This window comes from Drosophila albomicans, chromosome 2L (genome assembly GCF_009650485.2).
Source record: "Drosophila albomicans strain 15112-1751.03 chromosome 2L, ASM965048v2, whole genome shotgun sequence".
NCBI classification, from domain to species: domain Eukaryota; kingdom Metazoa; phylum Arthropoda; class Insecta; order Diptera; family Drosophilidae; genus Drosophila; species Drosophila albomicans.
Window position 1 is genome coordinate 17,282,958 of NC_047628.2, and position 24,104 is coordinate 17,307,061.

At 36.3% G+C, this 24,104-nt stretch overlaps 3 protein-coding genes across 8 annotated transcripts in view; 1 reads left to right on the forward strand and 2 right to left on the reverse strand.

The window, feature by feature from the left end:
- The window catches only part of LOC117563755 (muscle-specific protein 300 kDa), a 117,043-nt gene extending 111,179 nt beyond the window's left edge, over nucleotides 1–5,864 (reverse strand). For 2 of the 6 annotated variants that reach the window (XM_034242260.2, XM_034242259.2), the window contains exon 1: nucleotides 2,552–3,552. In XM_034242260.2, the coding sequence (XP_034098151.1) occupies nucleotides 2,552–3,344 (793 nt within the window). In that variant the 5' untranslated portion in view covers nucleotides 3,345–3,552. Of the gene's footprint in view, nucleotides 1–2,551; nucleotides 3,710–5,765 lie in introns of those variants that run through there. The other 4 variants (XM_052003292.1, XM_052003295.1, XM_034242243.2 and 1 more) reach the window with 4 other exon arrangements.
- A 1,945-nt stretch (nucleotides 5,865–7,809) lies between these two features.
- On the reverse strand, nucleotides 7,810–19,871 carry LOC117564542 (uncharacterized). The gene is made up of 2 exons (XM_034243365.2): nucleotides 19,722–19,871; nucleotides 7,810–8,740 (listed from the first exon to the last, which is right to left on the reverse strand). The coding sequence occupies exon 2, from the start codon at nucleotides 8,642–8,644 to the stop codon at nucleotides 8,474–8,476; it is 171 nt and encodes a 56-aa protein (XP_034099256.1). The 5' UTR covers nucleotides 8,645–8,740; nucleotides 19,722–19,871; the 3' UTR covers nucleotides 7,810–8,473.
- Nucleotides 19,805–24,062, forward strand: LOC117564541 (cytochrome c-1). Its single transcript, XM_034243363.2, has 2 exons — nucleotides 19,805–20,261; nucleotides 23,622–24,062. The coding sequence occupies exon 2, from the start codon at nucleotides 23,639–23,641 to the stop codon at nucleotides 23,951–23,953; it is 315 nt and encodes a 104-aa protein (XP_034099254.1). The 5' UTR covers nucleotides 19,805–20,261; nucleotides 23,622–23,638; the 3' UTR covers nucleotides 23,954–24,062.
- Nucleotides 24,063–24,104: the final 42 nt, after the last annotated feature.

Sequence of the window (24,104 nt, forward strand, 5' to 3'; positions counted from 1 at the left end):
TTCTATCTCCAGTTCCATCTACCTCAAGCATAGAATTTCCCTGAAATATTTAGACAAAACAAATGGCAACAACAACCTAAACTTTTCTAAAGAAGTTCTTAATTAATTTAAAGATCTAAGCAATTTATTAAAGGGTTTCTAAACGATTTTGCAATAAAATAAAAATGAAAATACATAACTAAATCCTTTTTGTAAAGCTTTATTGATCATTTCCAATTCAGCTGCATACAAATATATAAATCTCTAGATCTCATAAAATTTCTTTAAATTTTATCAGAAAATATACCAAATTTATATGCATTTTTTGATCATTTCCCATTTTCACAACCTTTTCCTTTGGTAAAGCTCTATAGATCACATGAATATGCATATTCAAATATAGATTTAAAGATATATGTATGTATCTCATAAAATTTATTTCAATTTTTTTAAAAACTATACCAAATATATTAAAGCCCTTTTTGATCATTTCACTCGCTATAAAAATAGCCAATCAACTCATGCAATCGAAATGCAGCAGAGGTGACAAATAGAACATTGAATTTGTAGTTTTACAAAGAACTCATTCAGCTTTTGGGCGCTAAAAAGCGAGCACATTGATCGACGTGGGCGACTGGGTCAAGTTCAGATGACACATTTGCCTGGCAGAAGAAGCTGATTCAACAATGTGCACTGAACTTGCCAAGAATATGCTTACATACATATATATTTAAGAAAATATATAGACACAAACATTTGTATGTAAATATTTATATTCGTTGAAAATTTGCGGAACTTTGTAGCCAATTCATAGTTTTTGCCCTTTTCTTGGTATCGATGCCGAAAGTTACTTTATTTCATTTGGAATACCTATAATTCTGCCAAATGTCAAAATTATGTCAAATGTCAAAAACGACATATTGGTATTAATCATTCTTATCGAAATGCATTTATGCACAATCGAAATAGCGGCAACTCTTGTCAAAATGACGATGTCAAATTTTAGCTTCTTCTTTCCTGCATTCGAAGTCAACGTCAACACGGCTCAGAGGAAACAAAAAAAAAAGAAATTTTATTGCCAAGTCATTTTCGGCAATCAAAAATAGTTTGTCATTTAGTTTGAGAAGATTCTAAGAACATCAAAATGAATTTAATCAAAGTCAATGCGAAGACAACAAACGAAGGCAATAATATGTCGTATAAAACCGAGGGACTTAAGAAATTCTTCGCAGACGAGTTCATTAAGCAGGATGACAAAAATGGTAAGTTGCAGTTGGCTAACAAGGTGGAGCAGATGGAAACCAACCGGCCATCGATAAGCTCTAAGCCAGTGCAACGTATACTCAATACAGAATTGGGAGAAAATACAGAGATGATGCAACCACTTATGAATATAGATAGCGAGATTCAACCAGTGAATGCCAAGGCAACGATAGAGATGCAGACAATCAAAAGTACAGCGAAACCGAGACGAATGCAGTACCTTGGAAGCAAAACTATAGTTTCGCATCGAGACGGATATGTGATTAAGAAGTGCATTCAGTATGAAACTTGGAGTGTAATCAAACCAAGGGATTCACCAACTGAAACTCGTGGGCAAGGTCAACGCCTCGAATTTCCATTGGTCAAATTGGCAAATGCCTTATCGCACATGACGCTGCCCTCGGACAAGTGGAGCAGTAAGGTGGTGCTAAGCAAGAACCCTCAAGCCACACTTAAACGTCACAAATTAACCACCATACCCGAAAGGGATCGCATCAAATATCAGCCAATCTGCGTCGCCTTTCGTCGCACTGCCAACGAACGAATTGCCAACGATCAAGAGGAGCTCAATGAATCGAATGTGAGCTTCGATAGAATTGTCATCTGCAGCAATGCGACCATCAAGATCTGCTTCGAAGGCAAATTTGTGCAACTCAATGGAGCCCCCAATGGTGTCGCCAATTTGCAGGACATGCACAAGCTATTGGACATTGTGCATTGTATTTCATTGTCAAATCCTATGATAGAAGTTTTGGAACATCAAATATACGGAGCTGAAGACTGAAGAGATTTTTTGTTTTTTGTCGCAGAGAATTTGTTGAAAATTTCTGGATAAACTAAACATATGTAAATCGTAATGACATTTCTAGAATGTCAGCAAATATTGAGAAGTTTTTTATAGATCAAGGTGGGTCGCTATTTTTCTTAGAAAAAACAGTCAACGATATTATTGAACTTTAGATGGAATTAGAGACATTTTTTTGAAAATTTTGCAGAGAAATTTTTGGAAAAACATTATCTAAAGTAAAATCTTATCAATGCTAAACATTTTTTAATATTCATTAAAATATTCAACGGACTTAAACTTTTAAATAGTAGTAAAATAAATTACTAGAAGTTTCAGAATAAATATTATTTTTCCCCTATACCGCCAGAAATTTCTGGATAAACTGAGATCAAAGTATTATGACAAATTTTTTTAATTGGTGCACAAAAGTGTTAAACTTTCTGATAGTATCAGAGAAAAATGATACAAAATTCTAGTACAAAATAAGAATTATGTATTAGGTTTAATGATCATCACACTCACCTTGCAGTTGTAATATCGTCATTTGATATTCGGCAAGCTTCTCATCGATGTAATCTTGCGATTGATTCGCAATAATTTCGGCAGTCGACGGTCCAAATTCCTCTTCATCATCGTAGATGACATAGGACTTGGGCTGCGGTGGCTCCAATGGCACGCCTACAAAATCAATCTGATCCTGTGCGTGATGTTGTTGTTGTCTCGGTTGCGGTGGCAGTGGCGGTGCAGCGCCCGTTTGGCGCAAATATTGTGGTGGCGGAGCCGGTTGAGGGAATTGCGGCTGCTGCTGATGTGACAGCGGTGTCTGTCGGCTGCTATACGTGAAATCCGAGCTGGGTGTTTGGCATACAATCGGCGATGGCGTTGGTGACAATTGAAACGAGCTCGTTGGCTGCGCTCCATATGAGTTCTGATGCAGCAGCGGGGCTGGACGAAATGGACGGGGTGCACCACCATACGAGTAGCCTTGCTGTGGTTCGTACAGCGGTTGGGGTGGCAAATATGGGGCTGGCGATTGATTGCCACCCGGCCATTGCGGACGTGGATGCGGCATATTGTTGTTCGCATTGTTGAGGCTCGGACGTTGGCCACGTAGTTGTTGTGGAGCCGGTGACATGGCATGGCCAAAGCTACGCGGTCCGCTTATGATCGGCGGTGGACTGGGCGCTGTTGTCCACGGCGATGGTGGACGGTAGAGGAACGATGAGGGCGACGGTGAGGCGGGATTTGGGGCACGTGGATTCCAGCCACGTGGCCCATTGCCAAACGGCGGCAACGGCGGTTGCTGCCCGGACATATTCTATTTATGTGATTCACAGCCTTAGCAGCAGCAAGCAGAAGATGTTATTCCCTTCTTCCAAGCAGATGTTTAACAGATATATTAATTTATTTTTTTCGATTTGACGGGACAATGACTATTTGGTGGTTAACGATGGCACTTCAATTTAACATATTACACTGCGAGTATATAAAAGAACATAATAGCTATTTAGCGACGGGAAGAACACTTTATCATAGTTTCTACTACATATATATTGTATAATGAGTGTGTTGTTGAAAACATCAATCACAATTTGTTCGTTATTAGCCACAAAACGCCGACGATTCCACCTGAACTGAACAACCAACCCAATTATGTCAAACACAAATAAATCATGACCTATTCTAAAGAATGAGTCCGCCGCAATCGTTGTCTGGTTGCTATTGGATCGAAGAGCCTTCTTTACGCATCAATGCTGTGGGCTATTTTCAAACGGAAGTGGGCTAAATGTTTATTTCGACTTTTTCTCGCACTCGACTTTTTCGATTTTAAAATTGGCGCTGACGCCATTCGGTAGCGGAGTGACGATGCTTTCAAGTTTGCCAATTTTAACATTTATTTTAGTTGTCACATATAATATTTAGTGAAAAAAAATGAAGCACATAATTTACAATCCATATTAATATTTGTGTCGAGCACAATAAAAAAAAACAAGAAAGAAAAGAAAATATGAAAATTCGTAGCATGCTACGTAGGAGACGCCTCACTGGCAAATACCATGGAGACTATATGCTATAGATTAGCTGGCCTGTCAGCATTTTGAAGGTCTCTCTGCAGGCGCATGTATGAGTATGATATATATCTTATCGAGTGTTCCGATCCAAGGATGAAACAAGCACTGATATCATTCATAAACATAGCGTGAGAAATGAGTAAAAGTCAAGGGAATAGTGCGAAATACTCGTAAACATGACATTTGAAAAAAATTCTGAATTTAATTTAATTTCTTTAAAAAAAATAAACCTAAGGTGAATGTCATTTATATTCATATAGAGTACTCAAAGCGAACACAAATTCTGATATCATTCATAAACATAGCAAAAGTGAAAATACTATTTCGGAAAATATTCGAAAACTTTCGTCTGTTTTTACGATTTTCACAAAAAAATTCTATAGTAAATGCATTTCAAGTGTGTAAAATTTCATATGAAAGTGAAATTAGCTAAATGAGAATTGAAAACAATTTCATAATACGAGCAAATACTGATATATGTATAGAGTAAGCACTCGTTAAAATAAACTTAAGAAAGTGATGACTTTTCAGAAAAATCCAGAAAAACATCAATCAATTTTTTGAGCATTTTCTTAACGACATATTTTGACAAGTTTTTCAGTTTATAGTACTAAATAAATATTTTAAATACTATATGTTTGCTTTTCCTAAGCAAATATTGAAAAGAAATTTTACAACCATAAATTGGATTTATGTATGTGCTTGAATAAATAAATACTATATCTTTTTTACTACCCTTAGATATTTAAAAATAGCTCTGGTTATTGAACAACTAAAACAAATATTTAAAATATATTTTAACCAGAAATTATATTTTTAAACAGTTTCTGCTGTTGAAGACTAAAGCAAATAGTAAACATTTATTTTAACAAGCCTTGTATATCTACTTATTATATTTATAGCTGCTATAGAGTCTAAACTACTTTAAAAGCAATTAATAAAGTGAAAACACTACAACAATAAGTACTGTAGATATTTTGCAATGAGTTCGTCTTATTTTACTTTCGTCATCTGTTCTCAATATGCACTAAATTTTCTTTTAATGTCCAGTTGAAAATGAAAATTTGCACAGTGTAGGCGTCTTATAGATCAGCCCACATGCGTAAGTATGAGTGTGAGTGTGCACATATATTTCAATATGCATACATATACATATGTGTGTTGTACATGGCACATGTGAGGAAAAACCATGCAGACTTTTCACTTTTGTGGCGTTTGTGCTTGTGCTTTCGAATTATTCAAAAATAGAAATGAACTCAGTTCGTTAAACTTTTGGTCGGAAAATTATCATGCTGTGATGCTGCTGCTGATTCTACACTTGCTGCACTCTTGCCACAAACAGCAGCAACAGCAACAACACAGCAGCATGATTCGATTTTTTCTTTTGATTTCTCCTCTCCCACATCACATCCTAAAGATGCGCGCGGCCCACTCTTTAATTGCCATTCATTTTAATGGTGTTTTAACATAATTTAGCTTTAAGTGCACTCGCATTTAGTAGCACATTTTCGTTATTTTTTTCAAGTGGAAAACGTGTTGTGCCACGTTTTTTCTTTTCTTGTTTCGTTTTCGAATTTTCTTTTTTTTTCGCTCTCTCAAAAACAATGCTGTGATTATGTAATCCATTCTGAGTGCGTGTGGAAAAATTGAGTAATTAAACCAACCGTTATTTAATTTATATCGGAAAAACAGACACACACACAACACAATTAAATTCGATTTTAACTTTAGAACAATTCCAATTTTAATTTCAATTTCAATTTCTATATAGAGCACTCGTATATATATATAGAGACGGATATATATGTTGCGTGCGTATATATATAGATAGAAAGAATGAGAAAAACTGTGTGCTGTGAAAAACTTTCGATATTATTGTTGAGGAAAAACCGAGAACAACACTCGACGAGCACGAAACACTAACTGAATCAGCTAGCAGGAGGCAAATTGCTGTTCACTATGCATTGCGGTCTGATCTTGAAGGGAAAATTGAAAATAGGGGGAGAAAATATGGAGGGGCAAGACGCCTCGATACGAAATTATCTTCGGGAACATGCCGAAGACGACGCCAAACGCCGATACTTACCGAACTTTTGCTCTAATTGTTTGCTCGCATTTTCTCTCTCTCCCTTGCCGGCGTTTTTGTGATTCGTAGGAAGAATTGTTTGTTCTCTATTTCGCTTTTGTTTACACATCGTCTTCTAAACAGAATGATCGTGCAAAAGCAAATGACCGATTGACTTGACGCCAATTGGAACTGTCGTTTTATAAAATGGCGCCATGACGCGTCTTTTCAAAAGAAACGGTAAATTTGGCAAGCGGAGTCCCAATCCTTAAAATACAGAATATAGTTGAATTTGAAGTACTAAAAGATAATCTTCATCATACCTGGACTCCAAACAATCTGCACAATACCATAGATGCAGTATATATATCGAATAAATGCCATAAGTACGTTTATTTCACTTTTTCCTTTCCTTTTCACTTTATTTAAAACCCGGTCGCGACAAACTGTAGCTTCGCACTGTAGTGTGACCGAATTTTCAGTTTAAAATATACAAGTACACGTTCAAAAATATACTGACTAAACGAGTGAATTTGAGCTCTTTTAAAAAATATTATTTTGTATATTTGTTACCACAATTTAAAACATATTACAAAAGCGAGAAAAACATTACTTTCGCATTTAGTTTAAAAATATTTTGATTGCGTACAACTGCTAACAGCACCACATGAGTTAATGTTAAATATAACAGACACTGTTGAAAGCTCACTGCAATTATGCCTGTCGCTTCCATATGCCAAGCAGCTTCTGTCAGCTAGCTCCCAAGAGCTTTATGCGCCATCTACAGTTGAGTGTGCGTATTACGATATACGTTAAATTTGAATTTCGCTGAAATTTAAAGATTCCACAAAAAAAAGAGACAAACGCAATTTTAAGTTTATTTGCATTGAACACACAACATGCTTAAAGACTTTATTTATTTATCGATATCGATTTATTGCATTATATTTCTTCTTGTCAACATTTTGCTAATGTTTTGTTTTGTTTTATATTTGCATTGTTTTTCGTTTGGTTTTTGTTTTGCCAGTGGTTGCTGTTGTTTTGTTTGTTACATTGCTTACTTGCTAATTAATAATTAAAAATTAGTTTTGAAAATGTATGATATTTTGTTGCTCTTGTTGTTGTTGTTGTCATGTTGCTGTTAATTGCTTCATTGAGGTTGTGTGGAATTAAAATACTTTTAAATCTGTTAAAAACAATATGCCAGGTTTTTGTTTTTTGTTTTGTGATATTTCATATTGTTGTTTATTTTGCGTAATTATGTAATCTATTCTCTTGATTGGCAACATCTTTGGATTAAATGCAATTTACACTTACTAAGGGGACAAAAATTAGTCAGTTACATTTGTGTGTGTAAGTGTGTGTGTGTGTGTTTTTGTTTGTGAAGTTTTGTGGTAAGCGCATTTTGCTCGACTTTGAGTTTCGAATCTGTATATATATTTCTCTACTTGTATACATATTTCATATATATTTATTTGTTATTTGCATTAATATTATTATATTTTTATTGTTAGTATTGCATGGTAGCTTTCTAGCATTTTAGTTAAATTTCAAACATTTCTGTTGCACTTCCATTTTTTTTTCTGTGACACTCAAAAACAGTTTTGTAAGTTACAAAAATATATTTCGTTTTGTTGTTACGGTTTGTTGTTGTTGTGTTTTGTTGTTGGTATTGTTTAATGTTTTTTTTTTGTTTTTGTTGTAAACTTAAGCACTAAATCCCGAAGAAACAACGCAATAAACGGCCATATATCATCATATCATATCATATGTATGTTGTTACAATAATTTTTTCTTTTTGTTTTCTCTTATTACAATACAAAAGGTACGAAAGGCGCGACAAATTTCGCAGAGTGCGAAATTTACACTAAAAATTGACTTAATTGTGAAAGATACAAAAAAATATATGTACGTATAACGGAACACAAATCCAAAAACTGATTAATTCGATAATGGAAATATACCCGACATTTTTCTTACGCTCTACATTGCAGAATCTATAAAGTGTTGTTTCTTTGTAATTTATATTTTATTTAATTAAAGTTTCTTTGTTAATCTTTTTCATATTTGTTTATCATATAATAGGAAAACTTGAATCGAAAGCGGCAACTAGCACGAGTATCTTTTAGTTATTTTTTTTTTTTTGTGTATCTTTTGTTTGTTGAATGCATTTTCCATTATTCTATTTGTTTTAGGATAGAGAGATAGGAGAGATAGCTTTGTGGGGTTTGTCTCTTAGCAACTAGAGAAGAGCATATCGGGGAGAAAGAACATTCGATTTAGTTATTCGCTCTTCTGCTCTCCTCTCTACTCGGCGCGACAGAGCAGCGAGGCGAAGCGAAAGAGTCGCATCCAGCTGAAGAGCTTCGATTCGATGAGATTCTCATCGGCCGTCGACGTGGTCATCGAGACACGTGACGAATTCGATGATTTACTGCTCCGCTTCTGCTGCATGATCCTTGGCGAGCTCATCTTCATGATCGAGTAAGTCGTCTTGACGGCTGTTCTGGGCGCACGCCTCCAACGGGGCGTGGGCAACGGGGGGCACAAGAGTGTGAAAAGCAAACGCACAAGCTGCAAGAAAGAAAAGAGAAAGAGCAAATGAGTGAGATGAGAGATGAGGATTAGCTTTTGTCAAGTGGCTATCAAACGCTGCTTCAGCACAAAAGCCACTCGATGGCTAAGTTGAGTGCTTGTACAAGAAGCTATAGAGAGGGGGAAGAGACAGAGAGGGGAGGGAGAGAGAGTGGGGAACTTTATGGAGCGTGACATTTGAACGGGCAGATAGAGCAAACTGCTGACAGCGTATACGCAAAACTTTGTTAATGCTTTATTGGCTACGCCTCCAACACACACACACTCACACCACGCCCCCTTTTACACTCACCCCTGTCACGAGTCAAATACCATCTAACTGACAACGACCTTGTACGTTTCTCGACCCCCTTTCTCATCCCTCTCTTCTCTCCACCCCATTCAAAAAGTTGCTCCAGTTTTTCAGTGGCCCATCCGAAAAAGCAAGCCAGAAAAAACCGCTTCAATGACAAACTTAACGGTTCGTTACATAGACGCAGATACATACACACACACACACACACTTTCACATATACACACATAGCTACCCATTTACAACGAATGTGTATCTATGTATGTGTGTTGTTTGTGTATCTTGCAGATACAAATATGTGCTTAATTAAATGAAATCCTGTTCAACAACGTTCTACGTCATTTGCAATTATGCAATGCAATCGACAAACCCAACACTTCCCCCCCTCCCTCTGTCTCTCTCTATATCTCCCCCTCTTCCCTCTTCTGAACTGTGTCCCTTTCGTGTCTCTTTTGCTCTACCCACGCCTTTCTGTCGCCTCGCACACAGCAGCAGCAAATTAATTTCAATTCTCATTTCTGTTTTACAATCTCAGCGCTTTTTTCTTTTTGTTGTCTACAAAACTGACAACAACAGCAACAGTCTACATATATGTGTCATACTGCAACAACAACAACAATGATGACGATGACAACAACAACTACAAACAAACAAGAAATGCAACAGCTGAATTTGTATACCACGCGACAACATTTTATTTATGTATTTTCGCTGCTAGTCAACAAAACGAAAAGACGACAAAAACAAAACAAAATTTTTTTATACAATACATACACTCAAATCCATTCAGTTTGCACACATATTGGAGAATTCTTTTGCAGAGAGACATAAGAAATTATTATTATTAGAGATACAGAAAAATATCTCTTGTTTGTATCGAAGAAGAAAACAATTCAAAAAATAGAATAAATTCAACCTTTGACTAAATCTATATTCATAATCGATAGATAACTAAATAAATTACCTATTCTGTTTATCACGTTTGAATTGAATCTTAAGAGAACTATAAAAATATATATTCTTCAAACCATTTCAAAATTTTTAAACATTTTTTAGAAGCTATTTAATAGATAGAAACTATGGAAGCCATTGAAGCTATTTAACGTCTTTTTGATAATCTTGTTTAAATTGAATTTTTAAGGAAAGAATAAATATATGTTTTCCAAAATTTAAATGTAGTTTAACTTGGAAATTAATTGAATATATACAACAAAATACCTCTTTGGTATTTGAATAAAGAATAATAAAATAAATAAAAGCATAGAAGAAATTAAACTTTTGTGTAACTCACTAAATACATTTTCCACAAGTTTAGATTGATTCTTAAAAATAGCAAAATTATATATTTTACATTTTTAAAATAATAAATGATATAGAAAATATCACAACGGTTATAATAGAGTTTTACACTCATACAGTGAAAATAATAGAAGAAATTCAACTTCCGATAACTTATAAATTAACCAATTTTTGTTCAACAAATCTAAATGAAATCTTTAAAGACGAATAAATATATGTTCTTAAAACATTTTTAAATATAATATATATCGAATTAATATAAAGTAATATATATCGTATTAATATAAAGTGTATATTTAAATTAAACAAAAAATCGAAAATTCTTAGCTGAATTGTGAATTAATAAAAAAATATCACAAATTTCAAATATAGAATATAAAAAATGTAATTATTAAATATCACAATTTCTAAAATTTACAATTTTAATGCTATAGATTAAAATGTCAACTTTGTAAATAATAGAATTCCTATTTTTAAGGTATCTTTATTAACGTTAATTTCTTCTAAAATAAAGTATCTAAAATACTCAAAGAGTATTTTTACTTCGCCTGGCCAAAAAAACCTTTTTGATGTTGTTCATCTCACCACAACACTTCTCAAGAGATCATATGGATATAACGGTTTTAACGCCTGCGCATTTTCAATACCCTAAACACACAACAAGATACTTTACACACTCGCATAATTTAAAAAGAAAGGTAATACAAGCTCATCAACTGACTAAAAGTGTTGGATATTTAAAGATTCATTGAAAGAGTTTGATAAAGTGATGTCGTTGTTAAGAGAGAGTATTGAAAAGTCGTATTGGTGTCAGAAACTTAATACAATTCATTTGAATTCACTTGAAATATTTGTTGGCTGCTGCGCTGCAGTAATTTCTTCATTCGTTTTCTGCGCTTGGCATTAGATATTCGGAAAATGGAAATGGCAGAGGGAAAATGGGAATTTCGTTGGTTTCGTGTTGCGCTTTAATCTTTTGATGCGAGCTATGCAGCTGCTGCTGCTGCTGCCCACGCTACCCACGCTCCGTCTTGGTTGGCCCCCATTCTTCATCGCTCCCTTCAACTCCCTCTCCCTCTCTCTCCCGCCCAGCTGCTGTGCTCGTAACTGTCGGGTCTGGCATCTTCTGGCATCGGTTGACACTTTTGTCGGTGCTGCTGCTGTGGCGAACACAACAACAACAAATGATTAGACTTTTTCTCCAGCTAGGCAGGCGGGGGCGGGGGCGCAGAGCATTTGTTTTATTGCATTGCCGTTAGCAGCGGGGCGTATACGTAATGTTTTTATTACCGTTAAATTAAAAAGAAGACCGCTCGCCTCGTCACTTGGATTGGAATTGGAATTGGAAACGGAGATGCGAGATACTTAACACTTAGCATGGCGCCACACAGATAACCATATTTTCTAGTCCATGATTGGATGTCTAATATATACTAGGCGTATACGTAACCTTTGTGATGCCCGCTGACAACAGTCGTTGTTGTTGTTGTTGTCACATGCTCTCACATTGACCCAGTTGGCAGGCAAGCAATATGCAGTTTGAGCCTGTGCCAAACTCAATTATCAATTTGCGCTTTTCATTCGCATTTCATTTCACCAGCAGCCTCTGCAATTGCCATGCGACGTGCGACACATTCAATTGCCCACTGCGAGTGCGAAAGAGAAGGTGCTAGAGAGTTTGTTTGAGTGCCAACGAGTTGACATGCTGTTGAGGGCAAACCAGCTGCATATAGAATATATGTATTTGTTGTCTATGTATTTATGCTTGTATATGCCTCTCTCTCTCTCTGTCTGTTCCAATTGCATTTCAAACGCGCTGCTCTTATCAAAAGCGTGCCAGCTGAGCGCGTCTCTGACAGACAGTCAGACATAACCTAACTCATTCACTCTCTCCCTCTCTCTTTCGCTTTGTTGACATCCGTCTTGATGGGGCTTCCATATCACTTGTCAAAAGCTGACTGCTACAGGCGTTGTGCCTGTAACTGATCGTGACACAGACAACAGCTGCTTGACACACATACGTAAATATAACAAAGCTGTGTTTAATTTTATATAACACTTACTGGACTAACTAAATATATAAAACAGCTACAAAATTAAAGTGTTTATTTAATAAATATTAGAAAAAGTCATTAACTATACACCCACTGTGTTAATTGTCTATTTTTACAGCCAATTTTACAGTCAAAAAGACTTATCCAAATCTGTATGCCCGTCTGTCCATAGCTATAAACACTCAGAACTGGCAGACTATAAAAGCTAGAACTGCGAAATTTCCAGACAATGCTCACAGTTACACAACGAGCTTTTTTTAGAATGTTGTCTTTGCGTCACCGCACATTTAATTAATTAATATCCGACAAAAGTGTTTTCTGAGCAAACGACAGATTACAAAACAAAATCTATGCCCTATATTTCGATGACCATGGCTGCAACAAACATCTAATTGCGGCGCACGCAATATCTACCAAATCAGCTGAACTTGAATGCCTTGACAAAAGCTTTTCCAAGTCAGCCGCTCAAGCGAATCTTGGCGTGATCAGCGTCTGTTGTTGTTTGGGCGCGCCATGAGCTCAGCAGAATGACATCACAGAAGTGTTTGCGACCAGTTTCCAGTTCAACTTGAATTGACAGCTCATAAATATGTACAACGACGTTCAGCTTACTTACAGCTTACAACGATAATCATACGCTGCACGAGACTTAAAAAAAAAAAAGATACATTTTCAAACTTTAAGTAGCTTCGCGAGATGCGCTTGGGCGGGAAAAGCCCTCATTAATATTCAAAGCAATGCTAATTTCAATATGAGTTGTTGTTGCTTTTGTTGTTATTGTTGTAAGCTGCTTCCATTGTTGTTGCAACTGTAAAAAGCGACGTCTGCGAAAAATCACACAACAGCTGCAAACAGCAAACTACATGAAACTAAATAGAGATACTAAAATGTATCCGACAGATGCGCCGCATTGTTTTGGCCCAGAATTGCATTGAAGCAGCGCAGGGCAGCAAAAAAAAACAAGAAAACCGCAAGGCGGCAAGTGCCCTAAAGGGGCAGCCCCTCCCCTTTTTCCCTGCCTCCCACAGCAACAGTTGTAACAGTCTAGTTAACTTTGCAGCTACAAACGAACGAATGTATCTGCAAGTTACTTACAATACCCGTGTAGCTGTATCTTGTTGTCGTTTTTCTCTCTCTCTCTCTCTCTTTGTGTCTCTCTCTTTCTGTCTCTTGTTCTCTTTTATGTTGCTGTTGTTGCTGTTGACTGACTGACTTTCGAAACGTGTTGTCATGTAAATTAACCGAAAAATGCTATGTACATAGCTGCAGCTATCTTTCAGATAGATAGAGCAAACAAAAAGAACACCGCCAGCCTGAGAAATACAAACATACACAACAACAACATAATGAGCAGTCGACAAGCACAAGCTACACAACGACAAACTGTCGCGACAGTCAGAATACAGACAATGCATTCGTCTACCAACTACCAACTACAATGTAGTTTGCTTACAACATGCTGAAAACGCAGTCAGCAAAATATGCGCATTAAACCCAAGTCTAAATACCTCGCAAAATTGGCAAGAAATTTCATATTAACTAAAGGCTTGACTAGAAATAGTTCTTAACTTGCCAGTTGTGACTGCTAAAAGTAATTGAAGCAGAATAATGAAATTTGTTAAAAATTAAGTGAAATATTGAAAAACAAGTAAAAAAGCTACAGTCGAGTGTGCTGGACTGTAAAATACCCGCTACTTATTTTCAATGAAAGCAAAACAGTGCGGTATTATTCTTAAAATATACTACATTAATACACCGCAAAAAAATAAAGTTTACCAAATGCAAAGCATTAGTATATTGAATACTAAAAGTATGTACTAAAAGTTGTCAAAGGCTAAAACTAGTATATTAATACCGTACTTTATTGAAAATATACCATAGAGTGCAAAATATACCAGATTGTCAGCAACTAAGACCTGATTGTTGTACAAAAATATTTCTTAAATAACGTCTAAAAATTTAATCTGATCGCAACCAAGTTTTTAGGAATTATAAATTATTTATAGTTATTATTGTAAGTACCAAAAATAGCGTAATAAACAAATTTGTCCAAAAAGAACTGAAATATTAAAAAATATACAACACAACACATTTCTCTTACTTTATTTGCAAGATTCATGTTAAAAGAGTTTATTAAAACTCTATTTAAATTTTTGTATTGCTCAAAAAATTAATTTAATTTGGACGAAAACTGAGTTCATCCTTTTACTGACTGCATATTACGGATAATTAAATTATATGGAGCACTCAAAACAAATTGAAAACTTTGCTTTTAAAATTCAATTAAATATTCATTTAAGCGAAAAATACTGAAGCACAAGTAATCAACATATTTAAGAAAATTCGATAAATTTCAGCAATAAAACAATTTAAATACTTTGCATTTCAAAGATTTAGATAACTGTGCAAATAACCGCAAAACCACAATTAAAAACTGTGTTATATATTTCTTAATGGCAGAGATAAAAGATTGTTTACAAATAAAGAGATTTTACAGGTTTACAAAAAGAAATAATAAGAAACAAACACATTAATCACAGATGAAAATATTTGGAATGAAATCAACTATATTCGCATCGCATCGCATTTTAATATCCGGAATAGCATCCTCAACACATTCAAGACACATTTATGAACCAAACAAAAGCAGCCACAGGCAAACAGAAATATTTTACTTGTATTTCAATATTAATTTGTTTACCCCTTAAATACTATGTAGTATTTAGAGAAGAAGAGAAGAGGAGAAAAAGTCTGCTGACCCATTGTGTATATTTATTCGAATCGTTAGGTAGAACCCAGCCCAGCAAACACACACATATTCAGATATAGACAGACAGATATAGACAGACAGACCACAACGGGGCAGAGCCATTACTTTGGTCGACGTTGTTCATTTCCTGCTTTGTAAATATTACGCATACGCCGCGTGAAAACTACAAAATGCAAATATTTAATCATTATTGCGCATAAAATGAACGAATGAGCCAAAGCAGCAACAATAATAAACAAAAAAAAAAACGCACAGAAAATAAAGGAAAAACCAATAATAAATGAAGAAATAGAAAACACGCTGAAAACCTGAAGTTCAAAGTTGGCCACAAGAAATTGCGACGGTCTCGCGCCTCATTAGCGGTATAAAAATAAGAAAAGAAAAAAAAGACCCCCAATCATTTGGTGGTCACTCGTTAGACGTGGAAGGGGTCAAGATGATTACATAATGATGGGAAATGTATTCGACATCGGTTCGTTGATAAGAAGAGAGCTAGAGCTGTAGCTGTAGCTGGAACTAATGGCCTCCATTGAGAAGGCATTTTGTAAACAATTTTTAGCATCATTTGGAGCTCGTTAAACGGCGACGAAAACAAACGTGCCTTAAATTAATTAACACAAAAACAAATAAAATTTGAAATTGAAATCAAAGCGGGAAAGAGAAGAAAAGCCAAAACAGCTCAAGCTGTCAAGTTGTCAGAGCTCAAGTGCTTTCTTTCGGAGAGAGAGAGAGAGAGAGAGCGGAGAGAGCGGGGCAGGTAAGCAGAGATGACTGTCAGTTTGCGTTGTTGTTGTTGTTGTTGTTATGGCCAGAGACCACACACCTGAGCCACACCTCTATCGTTGACCCGAGACCATTTGCATATTTGATCAACTCTCAGCTCACTTTTTGTGGCCCTTTTTTCAGTCAGCTTTTGACCTTTGTGCCGACTCCAATTGCGACGCGAATCGTTATCGATTAACGATTAGCGATAAATGATATATGATTATCGCTTATGTCACGCCAGCAGAAAAGGACGCTCCCAGCACAATTTTAATTGCAAACTGAGCGAATTCCATCAGCATTTCACTTCGCATCTCTCGCATTTATTCATTATTTCCATTGTTTTGCCATCGCCGGGTGGCAATTGTAAACAAAAGGCAATTCATTTTTCCAGCTCTCCTCCCTCCTCCCCCACTCAACTGTTTGTTGCTTTAGCTTAATCTGTAAATTTTGCACACACACACCGAAAATTTATGCGTCTTCACTCCATCTTCATCTTTTATTTTAAGGGAAAACATCATCTGCTTCTTTTTATTTTTCTTCTGCTCGTGCGAATCTCATTTATGCGGGCCTCCAAAAGGATTTTTGCAGTCGGGTCGGGTTTCAACTTGTCAGCTTTAAGCGGCCTTCATTAATTTTAAGCTAATCGCAATCAGTCAATAGCCAGGCACAACATTTGTTACCAGCTCGCAAATTAGTTAATAAGTCTTTGTTTGTTCCCAGTGAAATTGAATAGCGCAAAGCAAGTTCTTGAGGAAAATTGAATTTGAAAACAACTGAATGTTTCTCTATAAAATTTAAAACATAGTTCAAAGAATAACAAATGCAATAGATGAACACAAAATTCGAAAAAAAATCGATTAAAAAACTATTAAACAACAAGTTGCTGTAGAATTTCAATTCAGTCTCAAATTAAATGCAAAGTAACATAGAAGAAAATGATTTTACTGCCTTCTGAGTTCAGTCAGCATTAATTAACTTTTATAGCTCTTTCTCATATAGATAAATCTTCAAATTAGTTGACATTAGCTGGCTTTTTCAGTTTTTTAAAAGTTTATAAATATTTTACTGTAAACTCCGCCTAAGCTATTAAATCCAACTTAAATATCTTTTAAAAAGTAAATAAATTTCTTCGTAAATATTCAAAATACACAATTTCATTTCCCTAAAGAAAATTTTAAGTCATTCTTGTGTTTTTTGATAATGCAAAGCTATATAAACATTTTACTGTAAACTCCGCCTAGCTAAGCTATAAAATACAAATTACAAATCTTATGAAAAATATATAAATTTCTTTGACAATTTTATTTATCTAAACGAAATTTTCCATTGAACATTTTAAGTTTTTTTTTATGTTTCTTGATAATGCAATGCTATATAAATATCTTACTGTAAAAGTTATCTAACTAAACTATAAAATACAAATTGCACATCTTTTCAAAAATAAATAAATTTCTTAGTAAATATTCAAATATACGATTTTCTTTTCCTAAATACCATTTTTAAGTTTATTTTATGTTTCTTGATAATGCAAAGCAATTTTATGCATGACATTCCCTATTGCATCCTAAACGAAAAGAACAATAACAATAAGAAACGTTTGTTTTGGGAAGTGAAGCAACAAAGTCTTATCGGCCAAGTGCTTGCACGCCCCCCTTCGGCCCGCCCCCTGTTCAGTCAAGAAGCGTAGCGATATAATCAGCTTAATGTTGCTCTTTTGGGTTTCACTCTCACTCTCCATTCTCTAGTTGGTGGGCTGTTTTATTGGACCCTATTTGGGACACAAATATTGATTTCCTCGGGTCCCCATTTGGCTGTAAATGTAACCAAAGGCGATAACACAACGATAAGCATGAGAGTGTATATATGTACATACATATGATTATATCGGGCACTCTGAATGTGCACATATTTCGATCATAGTTATGCTTTTGTTTCGTGGAGCCAAGTGCATTTAACGATATGATAAAAAAAAAACAACCAAAACAACAACAACAAAAAGTGCGCAGCACATGAAAGATTGGGCAATGTGGTCAGAATTGAAGTTGACCCAAATTCAGGAACAGCTGGCTAAGCATATATAAAACGGGATATTGCAATCTCTCTCTATCTCTTTCTCCCTCTCTCTCTCTCTCGATATATAAATGTATATTTATGTACTTTGATTTGAGCTTGCAAATAACGTTCAATTAAATGCTAAATGCCAATAAATTGAATACAATGTGACTGATGTGCTGTGTTGAGATGAGAGTGAATAGCTCAACACACACAAGTAGTTTTTATGAGTTCCAGAGTGCGATTGTGAGTGCTCTGCTGGCACACTTAATTAATAATAATTATGCACTTTTAGTGCTGTGGCACATAAAACAAATTAATAACTAAATGATAACCACACTCACTCACATTCACCGCAACTGTTTGTGTCTCAAATTGATGGTTGCTTTGGGGCTGCGATAATGCTCATTGGCCCACATAACACATACACATACACGTACATAAGTGCATAACACACACACACTCAGATATACGCAGCACATTCATAACAAAAACAATGGAGCCAATGGAGTACATAACGAGCACAATGAAAATAATGCCTTTTAGCCGGGAAAGCAAAGTGAAAGGACATTTTACGTGAGATCCCCCGGAGACAGAGATAATGTGAGATTAAATTAAGATACTTTTAGCAAGTCTTGTGTGAATCGTGATTGTACATATGTACATTAAAATTCTTACGAATGTCTACAAGCGCTTATAATTGTAGATATTTATCATAAAGGAAGATTCACAATGGCTTGAAAGACAAATGTGAATTGTTAAAGTTGATTTATCTAACGATTATACTTTTTGTTTCAGAGATATCATCAATAACATCCTTAACATTCAAAGAAAATACCGAATAATCCCTGCCTACCGAAGCGGAAATTAAATTAAGAGAATTTTCATCATATTTTATGTAAACTGTGATTATAATTATAGATTTTGAAAGGCTCTTACCGAGTGTTTAGGAATAAAGATTTTGTTTATATTCTCGAATCGACACTTATATTGAAGCTGATTATTAAATTTTGGTTAACAAATATAAAAACGAATAATAATAAGAACTGATTTAAATAAATCTAAGTTCAAATACTAAAAGACGTAAAAAAGTTTAATTGCAGGGAGATATTTTAATTCTTTGCGTAACTAATATACTGCATAATTTCTTTCAATGCCACAAAACCCATAAAACACTCTCTGCTCCCATGAATAACTTAATAAATCAAACAGCTCGGAAAAACTGCTATAAAAATTCCACTCGCATAAGCCACAGTGTCGGAAAATATACACATAATACTAGTATTAGCATTAACGTTTAACTGGAAATTGAAAAGGCAGCTCGTAGTGCTGCGATTCTTATTAGTATTAAGACTGGAAAAGCGGGCAAAATTCAAATAGGGTCATAAAAACAAATGAAAAACGAGCTCAGATTTACGGTCGAGTGGAAGGCGAAATATAAACTTGCTTTTATTACGTAAAATGCGTGCCACACTTCCCCACACACACACACACATACACACACAAACAAACGAAGCACCCAAAACACACACACACACAAACGGAAAGAAGACAAGCATTTCGGTTGTAGGATTTCAAGGACACGCGCCAAACCCAAGGACATCAATGAAATGACGCTTGCCTAGCTCCAGGCTTAGAACGCATTACACAACACTCGACGAGCTTAATGAATTTTAGTTGTGTTACGTTACGTTACGTTATCGAACACTGGTTTGTACAGTGACTTACCGCAAAAAGTTAAGTTGGCAGCGACTTTGTAGGCGCTACGCTGACTTGCAGTAAAAAGTAGGCTCTTTACAATTACAGCAGATGTCAACGTGTGTGTGTGTGTGATAAGAATAAAGTAGAGCAGCTAGCTTTCAACTTTCGTGACTGCTGCTAAACTAACAAATTTTCCGTTCGGTAAATATTGCGTTGACAAAGTATACAATTAATTTGTATTGTTTTTCCTAATTCACACGACGACGCGTAACGCGTAACGAAATTAGTAGCAGCAGCAATAGAGAAACTTTACAACGAACGACAACGAACAGAGAACCTTGCGCCGCGAGCTCAGCTGACTGAATGAAAACGCACATCGCAGCAACGACGCTCCAAAGCAAAGCAGCAGCAGCCTCAACGTAAAAGCAATAACAAAATCAAAAGCAGCAGCAAAGCACGAGAGAGGAGAGAGCGAGTGTGAGAGCGAGAGCACAGCTTGGCGCTCATCAGAATAATAGTGGGAGGCAGCAGAGCAACAAGCAGCAGAGAGACAGTCACAACAAGCAGGTAAGTCTAATTGTTGTTGTCGTTGTTGTTGCTGCACTCGCATTTGGAGGGGCAATGTAAATATGCATATGTAAGCATGTGGGAGTATATGTGTGTGAGTACTTAACTGTAGTTGAAGTTGCTCGAGAAAAAATTGATGCATATCATTTGATAAGCATTTTGAGCAATTTTTCATTCACATTTCCCACGCTGCTGCTGCGACTGCAGCTGCTGCATGGCAAATCCCGATTGTGTTTTATTCGTAGACAATATACAAGTTTTCTTCCAGTCCCGTCATGTGTAGACACAAGATGCGAAAAGACTTACTCACTTCGTTTTGCCGTATATGCGGAACTGATTATCTACAAGACTCGTCGAGTATAAATTCTTGCCAAAGGGAAATTTAAATTTCCCTCGGCTGCGCTGGCGGAATTTGTACTCGACGTTTCTTGTAGAAAATATGCGGTGCAGCTCTTGCCGAAAATCTGTGCTTAGATTCTAGTGCGTAGTTCGGAATATGCAAAATAAAAATACGCTCAAAAATATATGCAGTAAATAAAATGTTTATTATACTTGAAATTAAATTTATTAAAACTAATACAATGAGTACTTAAATTTATATATAATATTATCTAAACAGTTTTACTTATAACTAAATAATATAATAGCTAAAAGAAAAAATTAATTTATTTCGCCGTTTTCAATATTCTTCGCCCTGAACAATGCCTTGTAGTTTCTATTTTTATCATCCAACGTAGCTCTTTCGTGGTCCTCAAAACTGTAAATATAAATACAAATACAAATATATTTTTTAATTTAAATCAGATTAGAATAGTAGTTTAATAATATTAACAACTTACCTCTGATTGTTTTATAAAAGACGCGTAGGAAAAAATCAACTTTCTCGTACAGCACTCACAAAACAAATGACAAATGATACACAAAATTGCACATGTTCGAGAAAAGTAGGCGTTAGGGAAATTACGCGTTGCGCTAAGAGGGCGCGTACACCAGACTCAATGCAAGAAGCATTCTACAAGACGATTCATCTAACGATCTGCATAAAATTCTTGCAGTCTCGGTCTTGGCATGACACGAAACACAATTGGGATGTCAAGCACGCTCTCAATATCTCCATCTCGCTTACGCGCACGCTTGCTCTCTTCCCAACATTGTGTGTGTGTGTGTGCGTTGGGGAAATTTGGCAAAAGTAGCATAAAAAGCCAAAGCCAACTAACGACGCTCTGATGCTAGCTATTGCTTCTGCTTCTGCTACTGCTGCTGCTTATGTAACTTGACGTTGTCGTGGACGACGTCTCAGGCAACGTTGAAGGGCAGTCAGCGACCTCGTTCTAGAAAAATGGCAGCACCAAAGCAGCAGTAGCAGCAAAAGTAGAAGCAGCACACAGGAACAACATAGAACAAGCAAAGAATGCTGCAGACAAAGAATGCTCGACTCTCATATACCCGATGAAAGCAAACTAAAGAAAACTTTGCTACAAGCATTTTCAATTGCCATAAACTAGCATACTTCTTTACTCTATAAGTAGCAGGTATCATAAACATACTGAAACATATACAATAAAAACGTAGGGTTTTCTATGCAGCCACACTCAAACACACACACTGACATACACACACAATCGCACATCACATAGTCCATAACAGCGGGTGATTCTGTGGGTGGTTTTGCCCCCCTCACTCTTCTCCTAACTAGTGGTTGGGCGACATCAAAGCCAAAACGAAATTGCGCAACAGCAACAAAAAAGAAAAACCTCCGTGCTCGCCACGTGAGCATTGCAAATGTTGTTTTCTTTTTCAAAAGTTGTTTTGCCTTTTTATTATTTTTCTCTTATTGTTGTCTAGTTGATTAAACTGAAATAACGACAAATCGACCTGAATTCATGTATTGTTTGGCCTTTATGGACTTGCCGCAGTGTAATGCATCTCGCAGACAATAATTTCTTCCTCTTCTGTGATGAACTTTCTTCTTTCTTTCTCTCCATTACGTTCCACAAATGTTAGCTCAAGCGTAATTCAATTCCAAGCGCCATTTATTTATAGTGGTCATCGGTCAGAAGAGGAGCCACAACATCCAGCAGTCTGTGGAAGATTTATGGTTAGCACAAATTGGGTTAGGTCAGTCAGCAACCGCATCAGCAGCAGGAGCAGGACACAGCGACAATAAAGCGAGAAAGGGAGAGAATGGGGAGAAACACCTGATGCGAGTCGATTGTGCAAACACACATACAAACTTCGTTTACATATTGTGTGTTTTGCTTCCTGTGTTGTTTGTCTTTGTGTTTGGCGGCATCTGTTTTGTGCTCGAACGCAAAAGTAAGAAGCATGCGTCAAATGCGTTTTAATTGAAAGGAAATGTTCAAAGCACATGCTCAAGGGGCTGCAGGGCTGCTAATTGAATTATGCACATGTGTGTGAATGCACGTGTGTGTGTTTGTGCTTTTCGTTTTACGATATGACCGCAGTCCACTAGTTTGAGTACCGTTAGACGTTGTGCGCCATGTTGTTTTTTTGCGTTTTTATTCCATTGTCATTTGGTTGACCCAATTCCTGTACTATTGCCATCCCTGTCACTTGCACTCATCGCTGACTGCAACGAAAAGAGTGCCAAAAACCGAAAATAATAAAGAGAGCAACAATAACAAACACAGCAGAGAGGAGAGTGAGCGTGCATTTGTCATCATGTTTGTCATCATCGATACATATTTAATTTAATTTAAGTGGACACACAAACACATGCTCATACACATTTACACTTACGCAGCCATTTATTGGGCAGCAATTAAATTGTCTGTGCACGAGCTGGCGACTTATGAATAGAACAATACACAAATTGAATACGCTATAAATACATTGCATACGCACATACAAATGTAAATATGTACATACATTTGTATGTATTAAATTTGTGTACGATTGTAGTTATGACAGCTGCTTCTATTTTTTGCATGTGAGTAAGCAAAAAAAACACTACATGAAATACTGACTGCTGCAGTTAGCCACGTTTTACACATTTGGTTAGGCACGCACGTAATAACAACAACAACGACGACCCACATTCACACCCACTCTCAGAACTAGGCAATTAACTTGGCAGACTGCGTGGCTCAGGCTCACGACGATATGTCGTGACATAAGAGAGCTAAAAGCGCCATTCAACCACCCACAGACACACACACGCACATATAGGCCATCCCTTTCACACTCGCAGTCGCGTGTCACCAATGTCCTTGAGGCGTGTGCTGAAGGCCGAATGAGCCGAGCCTTTTGTTTTAAAGACAACTATTGGGAAAAAAACACTGTAAATTGACTTGGTATCATCATCTCACACTCTCTCCTCTTATTTCTTTCTCATTCAAGGAAAAACATATTCCAGTATGGGAGGCGATGCGGACAATGGCAAAAAGATATTTGTACAGAAATGCGCTCAATGCCACACATACGAATCTGGTGGTAATCACAAGCAAGGGCCAAACCTAGGTGGAATTGTCGGACGTAAATGCGGATCTGCTCCTGGCTACAAATATACGGATGCTAATATCAAGAGAGCTGTCACTTGGACCGACGCCACGCTCGATGAATACTTGAAGGATCCCAAAAAATATATTCCCGGTACCAAAATGGTGTTTCCTGGTCTTAAAAAGGCTGAGGATCGGGCTGATTTGATAGCGTTCCTAAAGCGTGGAAAATAGTTGAATATACTATTTTAGATAATTAAATTAGAAGATACCATACCTTCAAGTGAAACTCTTATATACATATAATAACCATTAATAAATAAAAACTGCACAATTTCAATCATCTAATTTTTAAAATTATTGCAAGGCGGGCACAGTGTTGCAT